Source organism: Parasteatoda tepidariorum, chromosome 9 (assembly GCF_982258835.1).
Source record: "Parasteatoda tepidariorum strain Cologne lab strain chromosome 9, Ptep-v5.0, whole genome shotgun sequence".
Taxonomy (NCBI): domain Eukaryota; kingdom Metazoa; phylum Arthropoda; class Arachnida; order Araneae; family Theridiidae; genus Parasteatoda; species Parasteatoda tepidariorum.
In genome coordinates, this window is record NC_141763.1 from 38,108,054 (window position 1) to 38,134,996 (window position 26,943).

General features: G+C 30.7%; 1 protein-coding gene across 1 annotated transcript; it reads right to left on the minus strand.

Moving 5' to 3' along the window:
* Positions 1–1,387: 1,387 nt before the first annotated feature.
* LOC107443082 (uncharacterized) lies at positions 1,388–26,943 on the minus strand. The gene is made up of 5 exons (XM_016056830.5): positions 25,908–26,943; positions 15,289–15,719; positions 9,237–9,739; positions 4,026–4,621; positions 1,388–1,613 (listed from the first exon to the last, which is right to left on the minus strand). The coding sequence occupies exons 1-5, from the start codon at positions 26,194–26,196 to the stop codon at positions 1,426–1,428; spliced, it is 2,007 nt and encodes a 668-aa protein (XP_015912316.2). The 5' UTR covers positions 26,197–26,943; the 3' UTR covers positions 1,388–1,425.

Below are 26,943 nucleotides of genomic sequence, written 5' to 3' on the forward strand. Positions count from 1 at the left end.
CTTCTGTGAGAGAAAATAATTCTCACTATAGTGCTAAAAACGAAAAATAGTTTTAAAAAAATATGTACATGTAAAGTGTAAAATGAAGAGAAAAACAGATAAAGGTTTTAATCAATATTAAAATGAATCTGACTAAATTAACTTTAAAGTTTATAAGTTGACAAAAAGAAATAAAGAGTATGCCTTGCCTTTACTTCTTGCCAGTAAACTTCTAACATGCAAAATCTATAAATCACTAATTCTCAATCAAACCCTTTATATTATAGTCCTCACTTGTGTCAGCGTTTGGTTCTATTATCAATAATACTAACACTATATCTACAATATAACAAAGCATCAAATTTGTTAACTAGACACAAGCAGGGCCATGACAAACACCCTTACTAGACTCAGAACACACCACCCGAGAGAGATGAAAGTTCAAAAAGATGGAACTACAAAGTACCTGAATTACAGAAACTGACTCAGAACTGTCACCTGAACATCTTTTTGCCTGTCCTGCCATCTTACAGCACATTAGTGACTGTCCACAAGAAGATCTTTATTCGGACATTTGCCTTGATATAGCTGAAGCACTGTATAGGACCTTCGATCGTATGTAGTGTCTTATTGATTTTCTTTCCATGTCCATAACGCAAACAAATAACCAAGAATATATCAGAAGAAATTATCTCCTGGATGTTAAAAGGAAATAAATGTTTTTGCATATACCAATACTTATTCAAGAACAAACTTCTAACTAAGGAAATCAAGTTGAAGATCTCTAAAACAGTTATCAGACCTATAGTTACAGATGGAAGTGAAACTCTAACAAACAGACTAATCTAACCTACTAATCTACGAAAGGAAAATTTTGAGAAGAATATTTGGACTCATTACAGTAAATAATACACAGTGGAGAATAAGAAACAATAGTGAACTTGACCATTTAATCAGACAACAACAAAAAGACATAATTTGATTTATTAAATTCCGACATTGGGGCAGATTGGAAGATTAAATGATAACAGAAATGTAAGAGAACGTTCAAATTGGAACTCAAGACAAAAAGGAAGACCTAAAAAGAGATGGTTGAGCGATAGTACTAAAGGTCTAACCACCTTGAAGGTGAAAAACTGGAAGTAGAAAGCCAAATGCAGAAAAGTTTAGAAAGATATTGTTCAAGAGGCCAAGGCTCACACACAGTGAGGTGTAGTTCTGTATAAGTAAGTAAATAATTAATTTCAGTATTTTGATTTGCTGCAAAAGCGAAATTATCTAAAGTTACTTTACGAATGAATGCTTACGAACTTGGAACCTTTTTCCATTTCAAAATCACTGAAAGATGATCACTTAGTAGCTAAGATCTACAAATTTTAAAGAGTTATCTAAATAAATTAAGGCAATATAAAAAAGTAAACAGATGTTATTCTTAAAAATATACTTTTACATTAGAATTTTTCTTTTAACATTCTTTTGCTTGAGAGATTTGCGTTGAGAAGGCACGATCTGCGTCACACAGTTATTTCCGTAACTAGGCAATGGCTTCAAAGCTATATGTGATGTTCGCAGATTGTGGAAAGAATTTGCCGCTGTTGAGCTTCTCACTCCATATAAGAAATATACCAAAGATCCTATAGCACAAAGAAAACAATTATAATTGATAAATTCTATTTAGGTTAGTTAACCAATCAATTGAGCCAGTTTTGTACTGAGCATGCGTGGGCAATGAACAGGAATATATGTTTTATACAATACAGGTGATGAGCAGAGGCATTATAAGGAAGAAAATTATAGATATCTGGAACAAGCTAAAATTACAAAAAGAGAGATTTTATGAAGAAGTTTAATTTCGAGTATTTCTATTGAATGTAATTATCATAAATTTATTTATTCATGCAATATCACAGTAAATAACTTAATTTTAAGAATTGATCACCAAATTAAAGTAATCAGATACATTAAATTGTTTAAAATTATATAGATTTGTAAAAATTCTCTTCTTTACAGAAACCATACGATTTTATCATTTTGCCAACTAAAAATTTTAAGATTTTTAAAAATAAATATAATTAAGTAGGTAGCTAACATTATTTATAGATTTTAAGATTTATATATGATATGATAGATTTGTAAGTATTTATAGATTGATAGATTTATTATATCTATTATATAGATTTGTAAAAAATTCTCTTCTTTGCAGAAACTATACGATTTTATTATTTGGCCAACTAAAAAATTTTAAGATTTTTTAAAAATAAGAATAAATAAGTAGGTAGCTAAAATTATCTTCTATCCTAAATTTATTTTGTATATAACCTTTTATACTGTTTAAATTTTCATAATGTAGTAATGCTTTCTCAAACTTCCCCACCCCTTTTCCCATTATTTTTATTTTCGATGAAGGAGCAGATAGCCCCTTGGGCTAAATTATCCATACCTAAATTCACATTGGCTTAAAATTATTTTTAAATAAATGTAATAGTGCAATGAAAAGTTGTTATGCAAATGCACAGTTAGTTACGAAGAGATGTAGGCAAACTTGGAGAAATGGTACGTGAAACTGAAAAGTCTCTCTAAAATATTTCCCACTGAACATTAAAAAATTGAATATATCCATGTCCTTGAATTTATATTTTTAGAAGAATGTTGATATACAACTCTAGTCTCTTTTTCTTTTACCAGTCATGATCTTGGCCTCTTTTTATAATGTTCCCAAGGTTTTTAACTTTTGAACTGGTAGTTTCAATTTATAGACGTCTCGAATTGCAATTTTAATTATGTTCACGCAATGCTGCTTCATTTCCAATCAAATAAAAATATTTTTGATATTGAATTTTTTAAACTTACTATGAAATTTTACCATTATTCGTCATTTAAATTTCTTGATCCTTTTTTTTACTTATTTTAATCTGGTGTCTTAAAATCTCAGTGACTTGGTATGTGTAACTTCATGTTATTTGTAATCAGTAAAATATTATGTTATGCATTGAACTATTTAGAGTATCGTGTAAACCAGAGGTCGCCAAAGTGATCTATATAGACCCCCAGGGGTCTATTTAACATAAGCGGGGGTCGATCTGAGCCAGGGGGTCGAATGGGGGTCGATCCGAGCCGGAAGGGTCGATTGGTCGAAGGATTATCAGTATTTTTCAGATATGTGACAATTAGAAATAAAAGAAGAAGACTTGGAAATATATACAGGTAATCTTCAAAAATTGAGCGACGATTTTAAACTGCGTTTTGTTGATTTGGAAAATAGTATTGACATCCCTGATTGGATTATTGTGCCATTTTCTGCTCAAACTGAAAACGTGGACATCAACCTGCAAGATAAGCTTGCTGAATTATTATGGGGATTTGAAGCAAAGACGCTTCTTAAAAATTTAACAATAAGCAAATTTTGGACAAAATATATATAATGCAAAAATATATAAAAACTTTACGAAATAGCTCAGCCATTTATGATAGCATTTCCAAGTTCCTATATGGCTGAAGCCGGTTTCAGTCACGTAAATTCAATCTTAACTAAGAACAGAAATAAATTAAATGTGGAGTTTCGTGAGGATTTAAGATTAAAATTGACAAATTTTAAACCCAATATAACGAACCTTGCAAAAAAAAAAAAGCAGCAGGCACACCCATGTCATTGATTAAGAAGCAATAAATCCGTAGTTACTTTACTTATTATTTCTACTTACTTATAATTACTTATTATTTCATAAATATTAAGGTATTTATAATTCAACATTAATATATTTTTCATAAAACTATTGTTACTCACTATGTACTATTACTTTAATAAATGTTCAAAATCATAAAATAAATGTACAAACACGGTATCTAATAGAGTTTTATTTTAATTAACAGAAAATTACTTTTATGGGGGTCGATGGAGATTTCGAAAAATTATGTAGGGGTCGATGATCAGAAAAGTTTAGCAACCCCTGGTCTAAACCTTTCAAAATATCCAACAAATAATAAATGGTTTAAATTTAGCGTATCGACAAAAGTATCATCGTATGAAATATTTAAATCAAGCTTACCTAATAAAATCCAACCTAGGTATATTCTCCATACCATCAACAAACAATGAAGCGATAAACATGTCGCAATCAACGCCGCCATTCCTGGAGTCCATGGTAACATGGTGCAACAGACATTACTTGAAGTTCTGTTTTGTGGTAAGTATAGCAGCATTCCTTGGACAACAGTTGAAAATAGTATGCAAACCAGGACTATAATTCCAAACACGAAATAATGATCCAAATGAGCTAGATTAAGAGCAACTGCATTGACAGTGGAAGTTAGAAACAATGCACCAATGCAAAGTTTAGCGCGGAATGCGCTGGCAGGAGTGGGTTCTGGAATCTGATCTGATGGTCCGTGTTCTTCCAGAATGGGCATATTGGCTATTTTGGCTTGATCTTTGTATTGCTTGACTACAGAGTCTATGTCTGTGTCAGATTCGGAGTCGTTCTCACTGATGCACGTTGTTGACATCTCTAAGTTGTCATTGTTGTCGAATCCTATGCCATTGGTGTATTGGAATTCCTCACTTTTTTTCCGTGATCTATCTCTTAAGTTTCTAGCCGTAGTTTGAAACATTGGCTCATATTGCCATGATGTGTTATCTCGGTACCTATAAAAAAATTATTACACCATTAATTCACTAAAAGTGTTTTCCTTTTATAATAACTCTGAACGACTTAGAGAATAGTAAATTTAAATAAATAGACAAAAACAAAATTCGTTTCATAAAGGACGCAAAATTTTCATCCCATATTCTGTTTCACATCCATAACTAATTTAAAATATGGAAAAAGTGAGTTCAGGCACCCTAGAGTATTCCGTGACGTTTCAATTGTTGGAAAAAAAATGTCCAAAATATCAAATTGCAAGCAAATCATTGGAAGAGAACTTTCCCAATGTGTATTCCTTAATTATCCTCTCCTAATTAGTTTTCATTTTGAAGAAGAAAAAAAAATTCAGTATTTGAAACTTTTTGGCTTACTCTAGGTTTTTGAGAATTTGCAATGAAAAGTTTCTCCCGTGGTATAGCGTCTTTTTAACCGATTCAACATCGCATCCTCTAATGATCTAAAAGTGTTCCCTCTTCCAAGAAGCACTTCTGGCTAAGTTTACAGATAAAAGAATCTCTTGTTGGAACGCTAGAATATGCGACCATACATACTTCACTTGTGAAGATGTATCGGTTAATCAGTTTTTATGCAAAAAATAGCACTAGTAAACACCACGGTGATGACTACAACCAGGATTGTGAAGGTCTGGAGAGAAAAGAATGGCGATATATTTCATAATGTTGATCGAAATTTTACAGTTTTTAATTTCAATTTGATTGCAGAAATTCAGAATGTCATTTTCTACATACAGACATATTTCTCTTAGAATGCAAATATTTGTTGGACTGTAGATACAAATTCGTTGCATTATTCTAAATCCCCTAAAAGTATCTACCTCTTCTCAATTTTTTCTTAAACGTAACACTGCTGACAATGTGCAGGGTCTTACAAAATTCGACCGGCAAATTCATAAGGGTGATAAGAAGGCACCAAGAAGTTGAAAACTTATCAAATAGAACATTGAGTCGTAAAAAAGATTGGGAGTGAAAATCGCGAATATCCCATTCAGGTTTTTGACATTACGTTGGGGGAAAAAAACCACAAACTTGATAACGGCAAAAAAATTATTTGACTTATCGTTACAAGTGATGTTCGAAGTAGCTAAACGACTTCTTTACATATTCTTTCGATTAACGTAAAGCGGAGGCATTCTAAGATGACAGGTATGCTTTTGGTTTCTGCTGAAGTGAAGACAATCTACGTTGTGTAGTCCTACGTTGTGCCCACAGACGTCGCATTGAGTAAAAATGACTCCATAGGAAAAACTCACATGGATTATTCTGTTATGACTGTAATCTGTATTTGTAAATAATATGAATTTCATTATTAAAAATTATCTTTACTCGATTTTTAAAATTAAAGTGATAGATAAGAGCAAAACTTGTAAATTTTTATGATTATATATATAATTTAACTATTATTCTTACTATTTATTTTTTAAGAGGGATGTTCAATGTAGTTTTCAGTTCCAAGTAGTTTCCTAACAGAATTTTTTTTAATCTATTTAAAAATCAAGACAGAAACTAACGTGCTTCCTTCTCCTATGACTCTTCACACGCTGGTGAAAGCATACGAAGTGTTGCCGTAGGTAGAGAGTTCTGCTCTACGCCACCTGTAGCCCATTTCGATCGCCAATAGTAAACTGTTTGTGTCGCTTATTTTACTAGTGAACTCTTCAGACACTTAAGTTAAAATAATTAAACACCCAGTTTCTTTGACTGAAAAAAATTCCAAAATTGGCAAAACAATCACCTTTACAACCACTTACCTTTTTTAACATATAAACTGATTTTCAATATTTTAATTCCACGTTTACGGTATTGACCTAGATTATGATCAGATTTTTATAAATACCTTTTTTTTCCTTACATAAATATTAATTTGTAACCCACAAGAAAAATTATTTTATTTTCTACAAAGATTTTAATATATATATATAGTATACACAGTATATTTAATATATACATAGATAGATAAATAAATGCATATACAGTCCCCAAAGCAAGATACTTTTTGTAAAAAAAGAGCGCTTTAAAAACTTTTAGCCAAGAGATTGCATTTAAACGTAATAGGATGTATTTAGTGTAACTTTAAATATGCTCATTAATCAGTACCGAGAATAATTTAAGTTACAAAATAGGGCACAGAAATGCACTTTCCCAAATGAAAGCAACTTTTTTTCTGACCAATACGGTTTTCCTGCATTTCAAAAAATAAGTAAGAATCCGCGATCTAAAAAAAATGTTGCTTAATAATTGTTCACAATAGTTTATTATGTCTTTAAATTAAATTTATATTAGTTCTTAGTTTTAATTAATTAAAATTTAAATATTTTTTGTTGCATATTTTGCCTTATTCTCAAATTATTTGAAGAAAAAAAAATTTTTTTTTTGCGCAAGTGCAACCAAATATAATTTCGTACAAAAAATATTTGTTTCTTTTATTATTTTTTTTGTATTTATGAATTTAAGTTTATTCGAAACATTTTTAATTGTAAGGTATACGTATTTTTACATCACTTTAATCTATGCCTGAAATGAGCAAAAATTGAAATTGTCATTATAGTGTTCAAAATTTTAGCTGCACCTCCGATTTAACTATTTGGACTAAATAACCATATAATTTGATGATGAAGAAAAAGCTATCGTAAAAAGCTGGGTTTAATCATAGAAGGTGCGTTTAATGAAATATTATACAAAAAAATTTTTTTTTATTTAGTTCAATAACGTTAGAAAATTTTTTGAATGATATCAAAATTCTTGAATCACGTTACACAATTTTTTAATAAAAACATTCAAAGTTTGATCGTATGATTATTATAAAAAATAATGTCGCACTTTTCTTCTGTCTTCAAATAATTTTATTCGATTTTACTCAAACATTTGATTTTGTTTAACATAAAATAAACTTTTTTGAACCTTATAATTCAAACTCTTTTAATCTTCTATCATTATTACTAAATTAAATAATAAAACTTGTAATAAAATGATTGAAATTGCATAATTTGTTTATACTTTTTTTGTACTTTACTACTTTTTTTACTTATTACTTTTCATTATTCCTTTTAAAATTTTCAGTGCTCTTAATTTGTTTTATGAAAAAACTGAATAATAAATAGAAGCAAGATTTTTAAAAAGTATGAAGTGAGGGGCTTTCACTATTTTAAATGCAGCAAAAAACCTTATGTTATTCAGATTTGTCATTCCAAAAAAACTTCATGATTTGCTTTTAAAAGCAAATAAAAAATTGAGCTATCTCAGATTTGTTATAGATATATATATAGAGAGAGAGTGTAGGGACCATATAATAATTTACTTCTGAAAAAATGTTTAGATTCAATACTTATTGTATTTACATTTCAAAATTATTTAATTTTTTTAAAAAGTCCATCAAAGAGATACTGACTCAAATAACAAATTTTAATAAAAATTTAATGGGGGCCATTCACTAATTTACATTTGTAATGATATTTTTTAAAGTTTTCTTAATTTGTCTTTATAAATTTAGTATGATCACTTTAGTATATCTTTATAAATTTAGTATGATCAATAATATTAAATTGTTAATGTTTTTTTGAATATGCTTGTATAAAAAAAACTTTATTTAAATTTAAACAATACACTCGATGAACTTTTTAATAATAGTTAAATCAATTATAATTTTGAATTATTTTTTTTAGTTAATAAAATAAAGTCATTGTTAATTTAAAAAATAGAATGAACTACTCAATATTGAATGTATTTAAAATTTTCAAAAATCATATAATAAAGAAAAGAGTTCTTTGTCAGTAACTAGTTATTTTATCATTATCATGTAAAGTCTTTAAAAATTATTTTTCATTTTGTTATGATGTATATGAAGAACTTTCAAAAATAGGAAGAAAATTTTTTAATTAGTGCGCACATCCTAATTATGATATTTTACGAGTACGAGTACTATATTAAAAATCTTTTTCATGTGCTTAAAAATACGCAAAAGGTGCTTATTTTTTATTAAAAAAATTATTTATTTGTCTAGACTTAAACATATATTATGATTTGAATAACTTGCATTTACATATAAGATGGATTTATTTATGTGTAGTGGTGATCGAAACCATTTTAAATAAATTTAAAAATCAATAATTAAAATATTACTACAAGTTATTTTAGATACAAGTTTCTTGTTTGCTGTTGGGTTCAAAATTACAATACTACGGAGATGTACATTGATAGCCGCAAACCCAGAAAATGAGACTGCTCTTCAACACCGGTCATGAAAATAAATATTTAGATTTTAATTTTAACAAGGATTTTAGAAATACGTAAATAGAGGGGTCAATACAGAATAAACTGTAAAATTTTGTTGCCTATAAAGTCTTCTTAAGTTGATAAATTTACTCGCCTTTGATTCAGGACTAATAGTTATATCAACTTATGAACAATAAATAGAAACAGCGCAGACAAAGCCAACATCTTTTTCAAACCTAGACATCGAAAATTATGATTGAAAGCACAAGACTGTTTAGGAAGAGTTATTTTTGACAAGGATTTTAAAAATATGTAATTAAAGCAGTCATTACAGAGTATCCTGCATAATAATGCTACCTATAAAGTATTAAGTTGGTATACTGACCTTTGATTCAGGACTAACAGTGGTATCAAAGTATGAACAATGAGTGGAAACAGCACTGACAAAGCCAACAGCTGCTTCAAACTTAGGAAGACATCCATAACTATGATTGAAAGCACAGTCAGTAGTTGGACCGTGGCAGAAGCGACGGGAAAACAACATGGCTTCCATTTCTTAGTAAAGTTTCTGAATAGAAGTCCATCAGATGACATATCTTCGATAAGAAAATACAATGGATAAAAAGCCTCCACTGTCATTATACAGATGCAGATCACGAGAATTATGTTTATGGCAAGAGTTAATGGATTTGTCGGTGGCATTTGTAAGTCTAGAATCTTTCCAGACTGAAATGAGGTTGTTAGTAGAACAAGGAGAATGAAGAAAGTGATGAAATTCAGCAATCCTAGCGTTACGGTGACTTTCTGTTTAACTTGCTTCTGTGACACCCTTAATATGCTTTGAGGACCAATGAAAAACAACAAACATATGCACGAGCCAGTGAGCACCTATGATAAGATATATCAATAAATTATTATTAAAAGAAAATTTCAAACCAAATTTTTTTTTTATAGTTATAAAGACACTGAACTCGAATGTGTTATTTATTTTAAATTATTTCCAAATGTGCTGTTCCAAATGTTCAACATAAAGAAAACGATTACAACCATTTTTGATGTCCTGATAGCACAAAGCTAATGTTCATAGAACTTTCGTTCAGAACATTTTGTTCGACATAATTTTTTGTAAGGCTTTCTGTAGGGTTCGTTTGATGCTTAAAAATACGAAAACAGACTCCATATATTTTGCAAACAAGTTTCAAATGCTAAAATATCAAATTTCGCTTTTAAATTAAGAATTCAAAAACCACTGTTTCACATCTATACATTTAAGCACTTGGAGTTGTAAACTTACTGCGGTAATTATGAACACGCTAAAATTGTTTAATTCTACTTTGTGTTACCAATATTTTAATATTGTTTAAAGACCGTACGAATCCTGTTTCTAGATTTTTTTAAAAAAGTATGTTCCAATTTTTTCTAAATTTTTTAAGATTAATGTTAAATATCTTTTTAAATACAACCTTTTTTTTCCAACCTCTGTTGCACTCCGAGTACTTTAATATGCTATTTGGACTAATGTAAACATTAAGTCAATCGAACTACATAATACAATATTTTTATATAATTCCTAAAATTAATAAAATATTTGAATTGATAATAATTAGTAATAAATTTAAATAATGTGACTACTAATCATTAAGATATAGACATTATAAGTTTTAGAGTAGTGTCTTTCAATGTTTACTGTAAGGTGACATCGGCGCGAAAAAGGTTAAAGCTGCCAATTCAATTTGAAGTCCCGATGACACTGAGCTGTAATTGTAAAGAAGTGGTACAGCCTGTAATCTACCCAGCTTCAGAACATTGGATATTTGCTAGTCTATAAAGTAAAGTCAGCCGGGGTGCAATGCTGACCAAATTGCCACAATAATGCCATTGGTCACTACGTAGTGAAGCCTAAACCTCTTAGACTCCCCTCCCCCAAGGATGATACACTGGCTTTCAAGATAATGTTTTTAATACAATTCGCATCAATGGTAATGAAAATAATCTGTTACACCAGCTATCAATTTTTTGCGAAAGATTTTATTTTTATATTTTAAATGGGCCTAGCGGTTAGCGTGCTTGACTGCGAAACCAATGTCTGCGGGTTCGTATCCCGCTCTGGGCATGGATGTTTCTCTCTGTGTGTTGTCCTCGGTTATGTGTGAATGTGGCCCACCCTATAAAACGGGTATCTGTGGCAGTGTGGCGTGGGTAATTTTGCTCGACTCCGTGACTTAGGTTCACAGGTGCCCACTAGGTAACGTTAAATGAGTAACACTTCCGGCATCTTCCGAGGTGAAGAACTAACAGTTAAGTACCTACCGTTAGAAAAAAAAAATTCAATGGTAACTAGTTTTATGATACTCTATGAAATATTTTAACGCAGAAATTAAATTTTAAATAATTTTAATCACCACTACATATAAAATATAAAAATACATTATATATAAAACGAATAATTCTGCTGGGGAGAAGGGTCCCCATCTTAGATCCCTACACCGTTGTTTAGACGTCACATGCGTTTTACTTTGGGCCTTAATCTTGAATATATTTTCCCGTTATTTTTGTCCCTTTTTTTGTATGCATCTTTCACGTTTTCTTGTACGTAGCCCGTTTTTAGTGTGTTTTATTATTTAACCAGATTTATTTTAATTGTTTATTTCATACACTGCTATTAGCCCTTTTGGATGCTTATACACCCGACCTCTAGGATTGTACTAGCATACGTCCTCCCTTTTTCTTTTGTTCATTTCATATATCACATATTGTATAGCTTTTAATTATTCGACTCATAACACCGACGGATCGGTAAGTGCCGAGATCCTGCAATCTTCGTAAAACGTGAAACAGCTTCAAGATAAATTAACACATGATGAAAAAGTAAAATACATCCTTACCAGACCTTAAGGCAGCGGATAACCATATGACTATGGCAGTAAAATGCATTATGATGATGTGCTTAATTTCAGACGAAAATCAATTATATATTTGCTTTTAATTGTAATTCGATTATGTCTTCACTACTCTTTGGAAAAAAATCATTCGAGGAAAAAATGACAGTTCATAAGTATTCTCGTGCATGATATAGATGGAAAATAGGCACAATTTATAAATCCTGTAATAGAACGTTTATTTGTTTTATCGAAAAATGAAATTTTGAGCATCATTTTGAAAAATATCTATGCGGATTTCTTAAATCATTTTCCGTTAACATGTATACGCAAACGGAAATGATTTGCCAAATCGGAGTGCCGAAACTAGGGTTCAATTCCAGTCCTAAAAATGATAAATTGAAAAGTAGAGGTTTTGTTTTGCCCTTTTTTGAGTATTTATGCTCCATTTTGAAGTGATGTATTAAGTACAATTTTGAGGGGGAAAGTGACAGGGAAGTAGCGCTGAAGCGCATGATTTCTACTGCAGTTACCACTTTAGTTATAGAAAAATAATGCAGATTTATAGTTTCTGACTAAAACACTCTTAGTTGAAAAAAGTCATGGGATTCCTCTTAATGTCGTGTCGGTCCTCTTCTAGCTTACGAATTGCAGCAAGCACCAGAAACTAATTGGAAAATCTTTTGCAAGAATATTCAGCTACGCAGCTTCAATATAAGTTCATAATTGCGAAAATGCGGTTGCAAGGTTTCGCACACGAAGTGACCTCTCGATTAAATCCCATACTTGTTCGACGGGATTTATGTAGAGCGATCTAGGGGGCCGAATTCATTCGCTGGAATTGTCCAGAATGTTCTTCAAACCAGTCGCGAACAATTGGGGCCCAGTGAAAAAATAAATTTTAAAAGAAATTCTTCCATAAAAAGTCCATCGTTGTTTGGGTACACTAAAATCATGAATGGTCTCCAAGTCTTGGGACATATGCATTTAAAGTAAATTATCAGAGCAATCGGACCAAAGAACCCGGTCCGTGCCACAAAAGGCAGAGCACACGATTATAGAACCACCAGTTGATTGCAAAGTTCCTAGTTGACAAATTGAGTTCATGCCTTCGTGGAATCTGATCCTGACTCCAACTTTTCCATCAGCTTTGAACGACTGAAATCGGGACTCATGTGACCAAGCCACAGTTTCCCAGTCATCTAGGGTCCGACCAGTTTGATCACGATCCCAGAAGAGCCAGTAGACGTGATGTCGTGCTGTTAGTCAAGGCACTCAGGTCGGTCTTCTGCAACCATATCCCATTGCAGCTATTTTCGCCACACTGTTCCGCGGTTATTTCATGCAATGCCACTTGTCTGTTAACACTGACAATTCTACGCACACGTCGGAGGTCTCCGGTAGGTAAATGCAAGTGGTCGGCTACTATGTTGTCCATGATGGAAGGTTATGCCTGAAATTAGACACTCTCGGTTGCAATTGTTGATAGGAAGGGAGGAACAGAAACAGAAATGGGAGCAAGAATTTCAAAAACTCAATTTTGTTTCAGAAACTTTTAAGAGTTTGGAGATCAAATAATTTGATGCTAAAACCGAAAATTAACATTATTAATTCAATGGTCAGGAGTGTATTGCGCTATGGGTCAGAAACATGAAAACTAACAAAGCTTCAGAATACAAAACTAAATAGTTGGCAAATATATGCTTGAGAAATATTTTAAAAATATTCTGGCCTCAGACCATATCAAATTCAAAACTCTACAGTAAAACCAGACAAGAACCCATCACCATCAGTATAAAAAGAAAAATTAATGAAAAAGGATAGGTTTCGTCAAGGGCAGCGCCAGTAGGAGGTCAGGGGGAGAAATTGCCCCCTATCAGGACGAATTAAAAAATTGTCGGGGCATGATATAGAATACGTGGTTGCAAAAAGTGTAAAAAACATTATTTGCAAAGGTGAACTCTATTACGCGGTACAAAAGAAAAAAATGGATTTAACATTTAAATTCCACTTACAAAAATAGCTTACAAAAATAACATTTTCGTATCAAACTGTTCCTTAAACGTTTCGTTAAATGTACATGAAATTTCAAATATTTATTATCGAATAATTTTTGCTCTATGAGAGTAAGAAGCGTGGAAATTTTCTGAAACTGCGGTGACTGCGACAAAAAATTTTCTTTATTACAAAAGTAATTTTTAAGCTTACAATGTGTGGTAAATTTCAAAATACAAGTGCAAAATACATCGATGACAGAGAAAAATCAATTTAAAATTGCATTAAAATGAATCTGCACAGTATGGTATCAAAATTAGTGATTTTAGCTTCTTAGAAACACTTGAAAAAAATGATGTGAAAAAAAATTGTTAAAGTATAAAATGCGTTTAAATTTGAATATTTTGAATTAATTTGTTTGAGCCCCCCTGTAGGGGGAGATCGAACCCCCCTGTCGGGAAAAGTCTGGCGCCATCCTTGGCTCACGTATTGAGAATGCCTCCTTAAAGAATACCATCAGTAGCCTTCACGTGGGCACCAGAAGGCAAGCGAAAAAGAGGCAGGCCTCTGCTAACATGGAGGAGAAAAGTGTAAGAGAAAAAAAACTGGCGAGATCTTGTGCAAAAGACCGAGAGAATCTGACGCTAGAAGATAAGGGCCTTATGTGCCACCAGGAACGAAGTAGGATAAGTAAGTAAAGTATTATCGGCACACTCTTGGCACTGTAGATCAAGGAATGTTAAAATCCCTCTCAATTTTCGAAATGGAATGTCCCTTGCGTCTAGCTCCAACTACCATTTCACGTTAAAAGCTTGTTAATCCTCGTCTTGTGGTCATAATTACATCAGAAAATTACATTATCAAATGAATAACTTGAATACAGATAAAAGTCCTGCTAGTACACTACCCATATATACATTTTGTACGCAATACTAGTGCCATATTTATATGTTACTATCCCATGACTTTCGACAACTCAGCGTATAACTACTGTTATTAGTATATTTTGGTGGAAACCGAATGTCTTTGTTTATGTAAAATAAAATTAAGAAATAAATAATTTATCTTTTTGCGAAAAAATACACGAAAGAGAACAAGAATTTAGATGGTTAATGGGTTAAGAACTGAACCCCTTGAACTTTTTAAAAAAAAGGAAGACTAGTAACTATTTTATTTTTAAAATTTGTTTATATGACCAAGAGTGGTCTTTAACGTAATTCAAAATTAATTTCCCGATTGCAAATTCGGCCTGAAATTTTTAACTGTTAGCTAACTCTAAAACATATTAAACTACTTTAAGTATAAATGATCTACCATTCTTCTCATAAAAGTAATTTTTTACACTAGTAAAAAATGTAACCATGATGGATCATCCATGAATAAGCTATGAAAAATGTTTAGTATTCCTCCATGATGTTTACTGGACTCTGTGGAAGAAATCTAGATGTCTAATGGACGAGTTCTGCTGTATGGGTTGCATTTTTTGCAACAGAAGTCCGGAATCGACATAACTGAATTACTTCTGACAATACTAAAATTCTTACAAAAATAAAGAATGCTTACCATATCAATACTCTTGATTTGTAACCAGCTACCACCATAAGAAAATGCATCTTTGTTCGCTAAGTGAGAAAGTGCTATAGCTATCACAAGCAGAAGAAAGCCTATGGGTATGAACACAATATACCATACTGCAGTCTCTCCAAACCCTGTGAAAATGAAAATGGAAACAGCCAATATGAAGATAATGCATGGAATAGCATCCGCATAGACTGAGAAAGTTTTTTCTAGTGTCTTTAAGAGTGCGTTGTCAGTCCAGTGATTGACAAAGAGTACTAAAATTTTGCAAAATGTAGCCACCATCGCTGACTGGGAAAAGAGCCATGACCAACCAATAAAGAAAGCCAGGACTTCACTCGAATATTGATAGCAGCAGCTGTAGATAGACGGCACATCTTGAGACTGTTGGGAAATATATTCGGCCAAGCATAGACCTGCAACATGAAAATGAAATCAAATAAAGAAAAAGTTAACTTAGCGCTTTGTGTTTAAAGCTGAACAAAGAGCACAATTTTGGTTTTATAATGAAGAACTTTCTTCAATGACGAAACACGGAATGAAAGCTGTAAAATCAGAGATGCATAAAAAAAATTACAAACCAGTTACAATTAGATAAAGGAAGAGGGACCGAACAAAATAATCAAACAAAGGATGATAGATAAAAATGGCGTGTTTTCATTTTGTGCTTATACACTGAAGAGATTATATTTCCCTGTCTTTATTTTTATCACGTTGTTTGACTTTGCTACACCTTTTCTCTTATATTTTCTTATGTTTTATTATCTCGATCTTGCTTGCTGTCTTCCTTACCATATAAGGAGAGCACTTTCATTTTTCTTTATTGTAACTTGTTTGTAACTTTCTTCTTCCTCGTTGTGTTTCCTTTTTTCATTCTGCGTTTCGATACTGAAGAATGTTCTTCATTATAGAATCATATGTCGGTTATACAGAGTGATTCTAAAAAGATGGGCAAAATTTTAGGAAGTGATAGTACACACCCAAGCAAACAATTTTTATCAAAGAATGCATGGTCGAAAATAAACGCAAAGGTGCTGGCGCATTTAGAAAGTTGTTTGATGCAAACGTTGTTTGATGACGCAGCACCATCTCATTACGTATGGGAAGTGCGAAACTATATGGACGTGACCGTTCCAAACCAATGGATTGGGCGAAATGGTCCTATAGTTTGGCCACCGCGCTTGCCAGGTCTTTCATGTCTCGATTTCTTTTTGTGGGGACAGCTGAAGGCTCTTATGTATGAGACTCCCATTGAATCTGCAGAAGAACTTGTTGCCAAGCTTTCGGCCGCTGCACGGAAAGTTCGTGATATGCCTGGTGTGTTTCAAAATGATCACCTATCTCTTCTTCGCAGTTGTTCTGCGTGCATAGCCGCTGTTTTGAACACTTATTGTAATCACACGTCATTAAATTTGCTTTTATAACTTAACTTCATCGTTCTTTGTGTGTTTTTGCCGCATATAAGAACATAAATTTTGACGCCCTCTAACGGTTTAGCGTTTTGTTTTCGACCATGCATTCTTTGATAAAAATTGTTTGCTTGGGTGTGTACTATCACTTCCTAAAATTTTGCCCATCTTTTTACAATCACCCTGTATAATGTCGATTTATGTGACATCATTTGTGCTCTTTTAATGTTTTAGCTTTATATATGAAAAAAAAATATCTGTTTATTTGAATTATGTGGTACAACTTAAATGATTGTGTTATAACTATAAGTTAACAAGATAATTTCAATCACCGATATTCAAAATTGGAATTTAAAATTTTTATTCAAACATGAAATGAAATTTTAAATACTTAATGCTACGAAATTTTCTCGATATTAATTATACGGAGTCTTAGAAAATCACAACAATGTGATATGGAATTAATGATAATGTTACTGGTCCTGTGTTCCACAACCCCAAGGAGAAAAATGCCAGTTTTTTTTAATAATTTATTTGCATTTCAGAAAATATTTCAGTTAATGCAATTGTAAGTATAAGCATTTTTTCTGAATCTCACTTAAATTTAGATTTGATAGTTTTTTGGCATCTCGAAATTTTTTGGCATTTTGTTTCGAATTTTTAAGTTTTCTTCCAACTTTTTCAAATAAGAAAAAAAGTTTTCGAGCAGTTTTTATTTTCTCTTTTAAAAACTTTTACGTTTATTTTATGGTATTATAGACTGAAATATATAATATTGATAAATCAATATGAGGGCAATAATAAGTTATAAGCATTCAAGTTCTGTAATGATGGACGTACAATTTTCCATTTGGTATTCTCGTTCTTAAGATATAGCGTAAATTGTAAAATAGCATTAAGGACTCCAGCTTTCGACCGCTTTTCTGAATGACAAGTTAAAACTCTATTTTTCAGACTCCTCCCTTTCGAACATAAACATTAAAAATATGATTCTGTGTTTATTAATGTTTAATGTATGTGATTGTTTATCCTGATACACGGCTGGTTGGAGAAATTGGGGTTGTTTGTTCGATTCTGTTTACGCAGTAAGGTGCACGTTAAATCTGTTGTGGTTAAATGTCTTTTCATTGATTGTGATGTGGAAGTTTGGAGAGAGGAGTGCCAGCTCAGGTGCGATCCACGTCATCTGACCAGGGTCAAAACTACATGGCATTCCTACCGTTAAAAACCGCCTATGAAACGCGTAGCACTGTACGAATTTCCTCCTCCACTTGTCTTGAAAACTTTGTTTGAACTCTCCTCTTCTATCCCCCCCCAAAGGAGAAAAATTAGTCGAAGAATTCGTTCAGCTTATTAAAATAGCTCTTAATACGTGAAAATCCTATCATTGGAACAAAACTTATTCAAAATAATATTTTTTCCTACATTAATTTTTCCTCCTATAATATTTTTCCACCCCGTAAGTGTGAATATGATATTTTAAAATCAATTTATAGAATTTAGAAATAAATTGTTTTGTATTTGCAAGAATTTGAAACTACTCGCGTGGGATGCGATAAGATTAGTGGAGAGAGTATTAATGTTGGATTTAAAATAAAATATCTTTTTGTGGCTCATTTTAACCTCAGTAATTGCTATTCAGTTTTCTTTATTTTAGTTTGTGATTACAGAATTCATATCATTTTCGGTTATATTTAAAATAAAATCTATTTTTGTGATTCATTTTTAGTAATTTCTCTACAGTTTTCTTTGATATAGATTCTGCAATTTCAGAATTTATATCTTTTTCGGTTGAGATTTAAAATAAAATCTCTTCTTGTAATTCCTTTAAAGATTCCATTAGTAAATGTTCAACATGTTTCTTGATAAGGTTCTTATTGTTCGGCGATTAAACAGACAGCTGAGACAGTTAACAGGTGCGTTTTACCTGCAGTGAGACAAACCTCTACACGTGCATAACATTATCTATCATAGGGGCACTCTCATCTCCTTTATTTACGGCTTCCTCCTGCTGTTATTATGTACACAGACGCTTTCTTGAACAAACCACGGGGCTTGAACTTTAGAATTACGTGACTGATTGATGAAGACATCCAAGTTGTGCTGCTATTCAAATACATAAAATATATTCTAATGAGAGGGATAGTAAACTTAATATTTGAATGCACAGCATATGTATGTTAGAAAATTAGAAGTGACTAAGAAATTACTTTAGTACAGTGTGCGTCTGTCATAATAAAGAAGATAATAATTTGCATATTACATTCCGTTTAGCTATACATGCTTACCAATTATTGTTTAAATCTATATATTACTCCCTTACTTCTCTATTAGTGAACTTAATGTTAACGTGCACAGCACCTGTATTTAAAAAAAAAAAAAAAAAAAACTATTAATGCTCTAGATTTCGAAATTACTTTAGTATAGTGAGCATTTGTCAGACATAATAAAAAAGGAAATAATTACTAAATAAATTCAATTTAGTTATTATTATTTAAATACATAATTTTTCCTCACACTTCTTTCAAAATGTTCTATTGCGAAGCGTCTACGTTTAAAAATTTAGTAAAGCTTTTAGATTTCAAAATTACTTAAGTATTCACGTGTGCTTATATGTATAAAAATCAATTAATTTGCTAATACACTTTACATTATTAATTCATTATTAATGTAATTCATAATTAATATATTAATTCATAATAAGCAATCACTATCCTATTTTTTTATTTTATCCTATATCTCTCTAAAATAGTAAACTTAATGATAAAGGGTGGAGTGCCTGTGTTTAGAATATAGGAATGCTTCGGAATTTGAAATTTAGTATCTGACGCCTTTGATAGATAATAATTATTAAATGAATCATTTTAAAATACATTCCATTTAGGTATTCGTACTATGAAATTATTTTAATTTCTGTCTTCCTATACCTCTCTAATAGAAAACTAGCACGATTTTCAATTTATGCAAACTTAATTCGAGTTTATAATAGTTAAAAATCGTCTACAATTGAAAAAAAGTCATAATATATCTCCCGTTGAAGTTGAATTAGTATTCTTTTGCGTTTGTGACAGAATAAAAAATATTAGATAAACTATTTAAAAATACATTCTATTCACATAATCATTATATTTTATCGTTATTTTACTTTAAATATTTTTTCCGTCTCTCTCTAACAATGAGCTTAAATGTTCGTGTATGCAGCGTCTGCGTTTATAAAAGAATTATTTCAGGTTTTGAAGTTACAATTGTATTCTGTCCGAAAAAAAATCATTTTCATTCTATTAATGCACAATCATCATTTAAATTTTTTCCGCATATTTCTTTAACAGTAAATTCGATATCTGATTATTTAGCATCAACCTTTAGAAAAAAAGGAAGGCTTAAAAAATTTATACACTAAATTATTCAATAAGGCTTTAAAAAATACAGAATGCATTGATGGTTCGAAAGCAAAGCATCGATTCAATAATACAAATCGAATTTTAGAACTTTCAGTAATATAAATTTCATAAAACTAAACTTCAAATATCATAATAGAAACTGATTGAAAATTAAATTCAAACTAATTTTTTGAACCATAAATATTCTAACAGAACTTAACATATATGAGCATAACGTATTAGTTTAAGATGTGTTTCCATTTGAAACAATTTTCTTGGATTTCTAGGAAAGGTTTTTTTAATGAACAGGTTAGCAACATTTACGTTTTTATCTTTGCATCAATATTTAATGAATTAGGTTTTAACTCTTTATTTAATTGATTAATTTTATTACATCGAAGCACAAAAAAAAAAAAAAAAAAATTCTGAGGAAAATATAGAATAAGTTTAAACTAGTTTACTTTTATGAAAGACTTATTTTTTTACCAAGTGGTCACAACTGAGATAAATTTAAAAGGTGTATAGTTTGTCTAAAGTAAGAACTCCCTAAGCCATTCGTCTGGACCAGTGGTGGTTACCAGATATAACTATTTCAAGTAGGGATGTGGGGTCACTATTTAAGGCATGTTTTGGCTCTGGTAAGTGAGAGAAAGGTAATCTTTTTCTCCTTTTTATTGTGTTAGCCCTAGAGTAAAGAGAAGTTACCCACCCTGAAATGCGCAATTCTTGTTTCCTTAGCAGTAGACGGCTTGAGACTTTGTGGTGGGGGGAATTCTTACCGTAGACAAACTATATATGTGCAAACCAATATTTAAAGTGGTAACATAATAATTAAAATAAATTTAATTCGCCTAATTTTGCCATCCCATAAATTTAACTTCATTATTATCAAATTTTTATACATTAGTTTAAATTGTTCATATCTCGTGGTGGTCAAAATCATTGTAAATGACATTTATTAAATCAAAAATGAAATCGTGAAATACAAAATTTAGTACCACTTGAAATATCCAAGAAAAATTTCTCATAAAGCGAGGGAAATTGTCAAGTATGATAGTGATAACAATGGTTTCAAGGAACTGTACAAAATTTAAATTTTTTTTTTTTTAAATTCAACTTTATTTTTTTCTTTTAAGAAAAGATAAGTTGGGCAGTTTTAACATCTAGATATATTTCTTTAATTTGCAAATATGGTTTGGTTGGCATGAATTAATAAAAACAATTTGTTCATGAATCTCTCTCTACCATTTATTAAATTTTTCCCTGTTGTGGCCACCTTGTATATGGTGAGATAGCGGAAATAACTCGAAAAACGTCATAATACATGTATGACAGTTCAATGGATCCGTAATGAAACATTCTTATTTCGACGCAAATATTCCTTGCATGTAAAATTGGGTACGGAGTACCTAAACCTAAGAACTATCTGCTCATTCATTGAAAATTAAATTTAAGGGGAAAAGGGAGCTCTCAACAGCAAATCTATACGATTAAAAAATTAAATTTAAAGGGAAAAAGGAGCTTGCAACAGCAAATCTATACGATGAAAAAATTAAATTTAAAGGGAAAAAGGAGCTTGCAACAGCAAATCTATACGATGAAAAATTAAATTAAATTTAAAAAAAATTCAAAATAAAAATAATATTTTTAAAAACCACGTTTTTGTAGTGGAGAATAATAATTAAAAAAAAATTGAAAAACTAAAAACGTGGGGCACATGAAATACATAACAGTAATGTTATATTAGTGTGTGTATGTATATCTGAAATTGTATCTGAATGTGGAATATGTTTGTGTATATGCATATGTATGGGGATGTATATGTGGCTGTGCATGTGTATGAATAAGAAAATGTGTATGTGTATATGTACTGTTATGTATTTCATGCGCCCCACGTTTTTCGCTTTTCAATTTTTTTTTAATTATTATTCTCCACTACAAAAACGTGGTTTTTAAAAATATTATTTTTATTTTGAATTTTTTTATTTTAAATTATAATTTTTTTATTTTATATTTTTAAAAAATTATTACTTTTCAATTATTATTATTCACTACAAAGAACGTGGTTTTTTAAAATATATATTTTTATTTAGATTATTTTTCTTAGTCAAGAGTAGTCAAGACTACTACTAAACCACTACTATAATAATAGAACTTTCATTTTAAATTAGGGATACGAAAATCTTTATAGAAAAACAATACCTTTACGACTTTCATTAGTTTTATGCTGATGACAACCAAAACAATCTGGAAATGAATGAGGAAAAACTGGATACTACCACGTGATTTTTCTGGCAATAAAAATACTCCGACAATAAAAATCTTTTCACCTCACATGTAATACTAATTTGAAATAATGGAATCGACAACAAAAGACAATCTCGAAAATAATTTTTTTTTTAAATTTTAATTTTATTTTACTTTGTATGCCTTAATTCTCTTCATTTTCATGCATTGTCATCCAATTCTGAACTATGTACCAAATTTGAAGTTTGTAGCTAGTCGGGAAGTTAGTTTAAAATCGATTACAAAATTCCACCCGGACAGACATACACGAAGGCAAGTTTATATAAACGTGGTAAAATTAATTAACACTATAAGAAAATGCTATAACGAGAAATTAATCTAGGGTAGTATGAGGACTGTATACAATATTTACAATAGTCCAGATCGTAAACAAGAAGCTTTGAATCCATCTGCAACTCTTTCTCGACTCTCCCCAAGGTTTCATCTATGCAAACTGATGCAGTTCATCTCTATGAATTGTTAACTAAATAGAATAAGGGTTGGGACGTCTAGACATGAAGCCGTCACTTGGAGAAAAGGCCGTCGCCAGGCTGAATTTGATATTCTTATGGATGAGTAAAAAATCAAAGATTTTGTTGAACACACATTTAGTACTATAAAAAAATACTGGAGATGGTTGTTGATCTTATATATTTTTCAGTCTTTATAAATAATGTCATTTTGCACAAACCAGAAGCGCAGGAAATACATATGATTTTTTTTTTACTATTGTAAAAGTTTAACGCAAAGATCTTATTATCAAGATTAATTTTTCAAAAGCAGAAACAAAATTATTCTGTTTGGCATCATTCTGATGCTTAAATGGAATAGATCTAAACTGGTACTAAAACTATATCATTTTTTCCTTTCTTTCGAAGATAGGAAACTTTTAGCGACAATTAGAACATATTAACTGCTTATGTAAACTTGATTATGGTGTACCCAGGGTAACTGCTCCTTTATCTAAGTTAGGGAAGGAAAAGAGGGATGTTTTGCAAGTGCAAATCTAGCATGATAAGGATGAACACTATAAAAATTATGTACCGAGTGAAAAAAAAATGAAAACGGACCACCCTGAATAACTTTTGATCTAATGATCACATTCTAGGACTCAATTTTAATGGTTCAGGGAGGTGACCTCATATATGCGAATGTTGTTATTGTTTCAAATGCCAATATCAGCAAGCCTGTTTGGTGAAACCAAGCGTTAGTGAAATCAATCAAAGGGCGCGTTTCTTGTTTTTAAGTGGGGCCATCTATGATCAAAAATACGAATTATTCGACGGATTCGGATTTTTGTCCTCCTCCAAAATATAGGCGTAGCCGCAATTCGGGAAATATGTTTCCAATAGTCTGTTCAATATTTGTACACCTCACTGACAATTTTACTTCGTGTATTTTGCCATATCTCATGAACTTTTAAGGGGAATTGTTGCACACAATTATCAAGCATTTCTAAAATGCTTATTATTTTTTTATTATTTTATTTAACAATAGTCTAAAAAATTCATAATAATAGGGTATAATTTTTTTTAACATTATTTTAAAGAATGTAATTTTATATGGCAAAGTACAAAATTTTAGTAAAATTGGACGAATAATTCCTGAGAAATCGAATTTTAAAAATCCGATTTTTTCACAATTCGATTTCCCTTAGATTTTGTATTTTGCCATATAAAATTACATTCTTTAAAATGATGCAAAAAATTTTATGCATCACAATTCAAAGTATTTTCGACTGTTATTAAATAAAATAATGAAAACTAATAAGTTATATATTGCATCGAATTATCTTTGGATAAACGAATTTTATAATTGTGAGTAAAAAGTTTCCAATTCGCTTAAAAAGTTTTAAGATACAACGAAATGTGCAAAATATAAAAGTAATATTAAGGGATCCAAACTGTTGGACCTTATTTCTTAGATTGCTGTTTCCCCTATATTTTGGGGGTCAGAAATCCGAATCCGTCGAAGAAAAAAAAGGTAAGCCTTTTCAAAGAAAGTACGTTTTTATGTCTGATTTGATAACTTACGTCTGCACTAATTAGCATATTTGAAGTCATCCCTTCGTACCATTAAGATTGAGTCCTAGAACGTGATGATCCGATCATAAAATCAAAAGTTATTCATGGTGGTCCGTTTTTTTTCCCTACGTGGTCTACAATAGTTTACATCATTATAAAAATTAGTTCAAATATTAAGCTGATCAGTGTCCTCCCAAAACTAAGTAACTGGTAATGAAATTTCTAAATGGATCTTTGAAAAGTGACCTTCGAATTTAATATTCTGAGAACAGAAATCCCTCGCAGGGATTCTCTAACAGAAATATTTTAAATAACGGGAAAAGTAAAACAATGAGTTTTCAATCATACAAACTACTGCTTTTTTTTTAGTTTTGGGAGTAGCCTGATCAGTTTACAAACCTGTATTTCTCGATATAGATATATCGATATAGATATATAGCTTAAAATATAGATGTAATGTATGAAAAACTAATTGATTTACTTCAACTTTATTTCACTTTCTCCTCAAAATTTATCGCAGACTAAAGCATTAAAATTTAGAATTAAATTAAATGCTAATTTTTTTTTACTTCTCTATATTTTCATAAAATATTAAATAATGTTCAATAAAATATTTATATTAGTTACAAGCTACTTTCAATGTTATAGCTGGTTCGAGTTTCGAATTATATCTGTTTGCGGGAAATCATGCAGAGAGAAAACTATATAATTCTGCATACTATTTATTAATTTTATAATGTGACTCAATAAATTTTTTTTTTTAAAACAAATGGATGATAGAGTAATTATATATTCGATTATTTTTTCCACCCTAATTGTTCATTTATATTTTTAAGATATTTCTGACACATTTTAAAACTTTACCCAACAAAGCAAATCACATTATATTGCACTGGTACTAAAGCGTTAATTTTTCTAAATCATGTAAAAAAGCGTCATATAAATTCATGCAGCTTAATTGAATGTTTTATTAGTTTATTAAAAAAAATGTAGTTGCAGATTTTTTTTCTTTTCATAAAAAATATCCTAATTTAATACCGAAGACAAAAAAGAAAGAAAGTGACAGAAAATTTATAAAATTAGAAGTGAATTAAAACTTATTTTAAAATCACGTTATTTTAAAAATTCACGGTAGGAAAATTTTAAACCTGCTTTTTATATTTAAAGTAAAATTAAAATAATATAAATTAATATATTAAATAATATTGTTGTATTTCAAACTCTATAGTTATAATTCCCGCTTTAAAAAAACCAGTGGATAACGCATTAATGTTTAACCACTGCTTGAATAATAAAATAATAGTGCCATCATTTTTTACTGTTTATACAAAAAAAAAAAACAGAATTTTAAAATTACATAAATAATTAGAAAATTAATCACTTCTTTTTTAATTCTTCTATTTAAAAAAAAAATCGCTTTTTAGGATGTAATTTTTAAAAAACTGGCCATTCAATTATTGTTTAAAAGATAATCAAAGCCATATTTTGAAATATTTCAAGCTTACCTCCGGTTACAGCACATATTGACGCAATTATTAATGGAATTAACAGCGTTGAAGCGTTTAGAACAACATCTTCTATCAAAAGCAAAACAACTCCAAAAGAAAGACTACAGCACATAACTATCAAACAAATAGTTAAACTCATACTCATTCCACCATCGGTTTCATTGCCGATATTTGTTTTGCTTGGAGAGCGTATACTGCTACGCTTTCGACCAAGTACAGACAAGTACTGAGGTTTTGTACGCATCATTAATATCCAACAGTCTTGAAACCAATTGATGAGACCCATACTGATATATTCCGTTCCACAATGCCAAATTAGTTACAAATATTCGAAAGTCAATTCAGCTTTGGAAGTTCTTAAATATTGCATTGATGCTCCAAATCACGAAATTGATAAGTAGTTACAAATGCTCAAAAGTCAATTCAATTCCAGAAGTTCTTAAATTTTTCATTGATGCTCCAAACCACTAAAATGAGTACAAAAACTGCAAAGTTAATTAAGTTCAAGAAGTTCTTAAATATTGCATTGATGCTCCAAATCACGGAATCGATATGTAGTTACAAATGCTCAAAAGTCAATTAAATTCCAGAAGTTCTTAAATTTTTCATTGGTGCTCCAAATAACTAATATAAATACAAAAACTGCAAAGATAACTAAGTTCAAGAAGTTCTTAACTATTACATTGATGTTCTCACTGGATGTATTTGTAGTAAAGTACACAAAATTGTACGCTTTACAATTTAGAGGCATATGTATATCACAATAGGAGTGTTCTGTTGGAATCTACATGTTCAAAAGGCCAAAATCTATTAATATTTGACAGCTATGATTGAAATGAAAAACGCATGCGATTATATTCCTCGGGAAACAGGTGTTCTAACTAGCTGAAGATTCGCGAATATTCATCTGTATTCTAACCTCCATCGCTGTTGAATGTCAAAATATTCTATCCGGTAGTTTTTACAGCTCTCCTTCATTATCTCTGGCGCGATAGTAGCAGCTGTTAATACTATGACTACGTTCACACTGGCT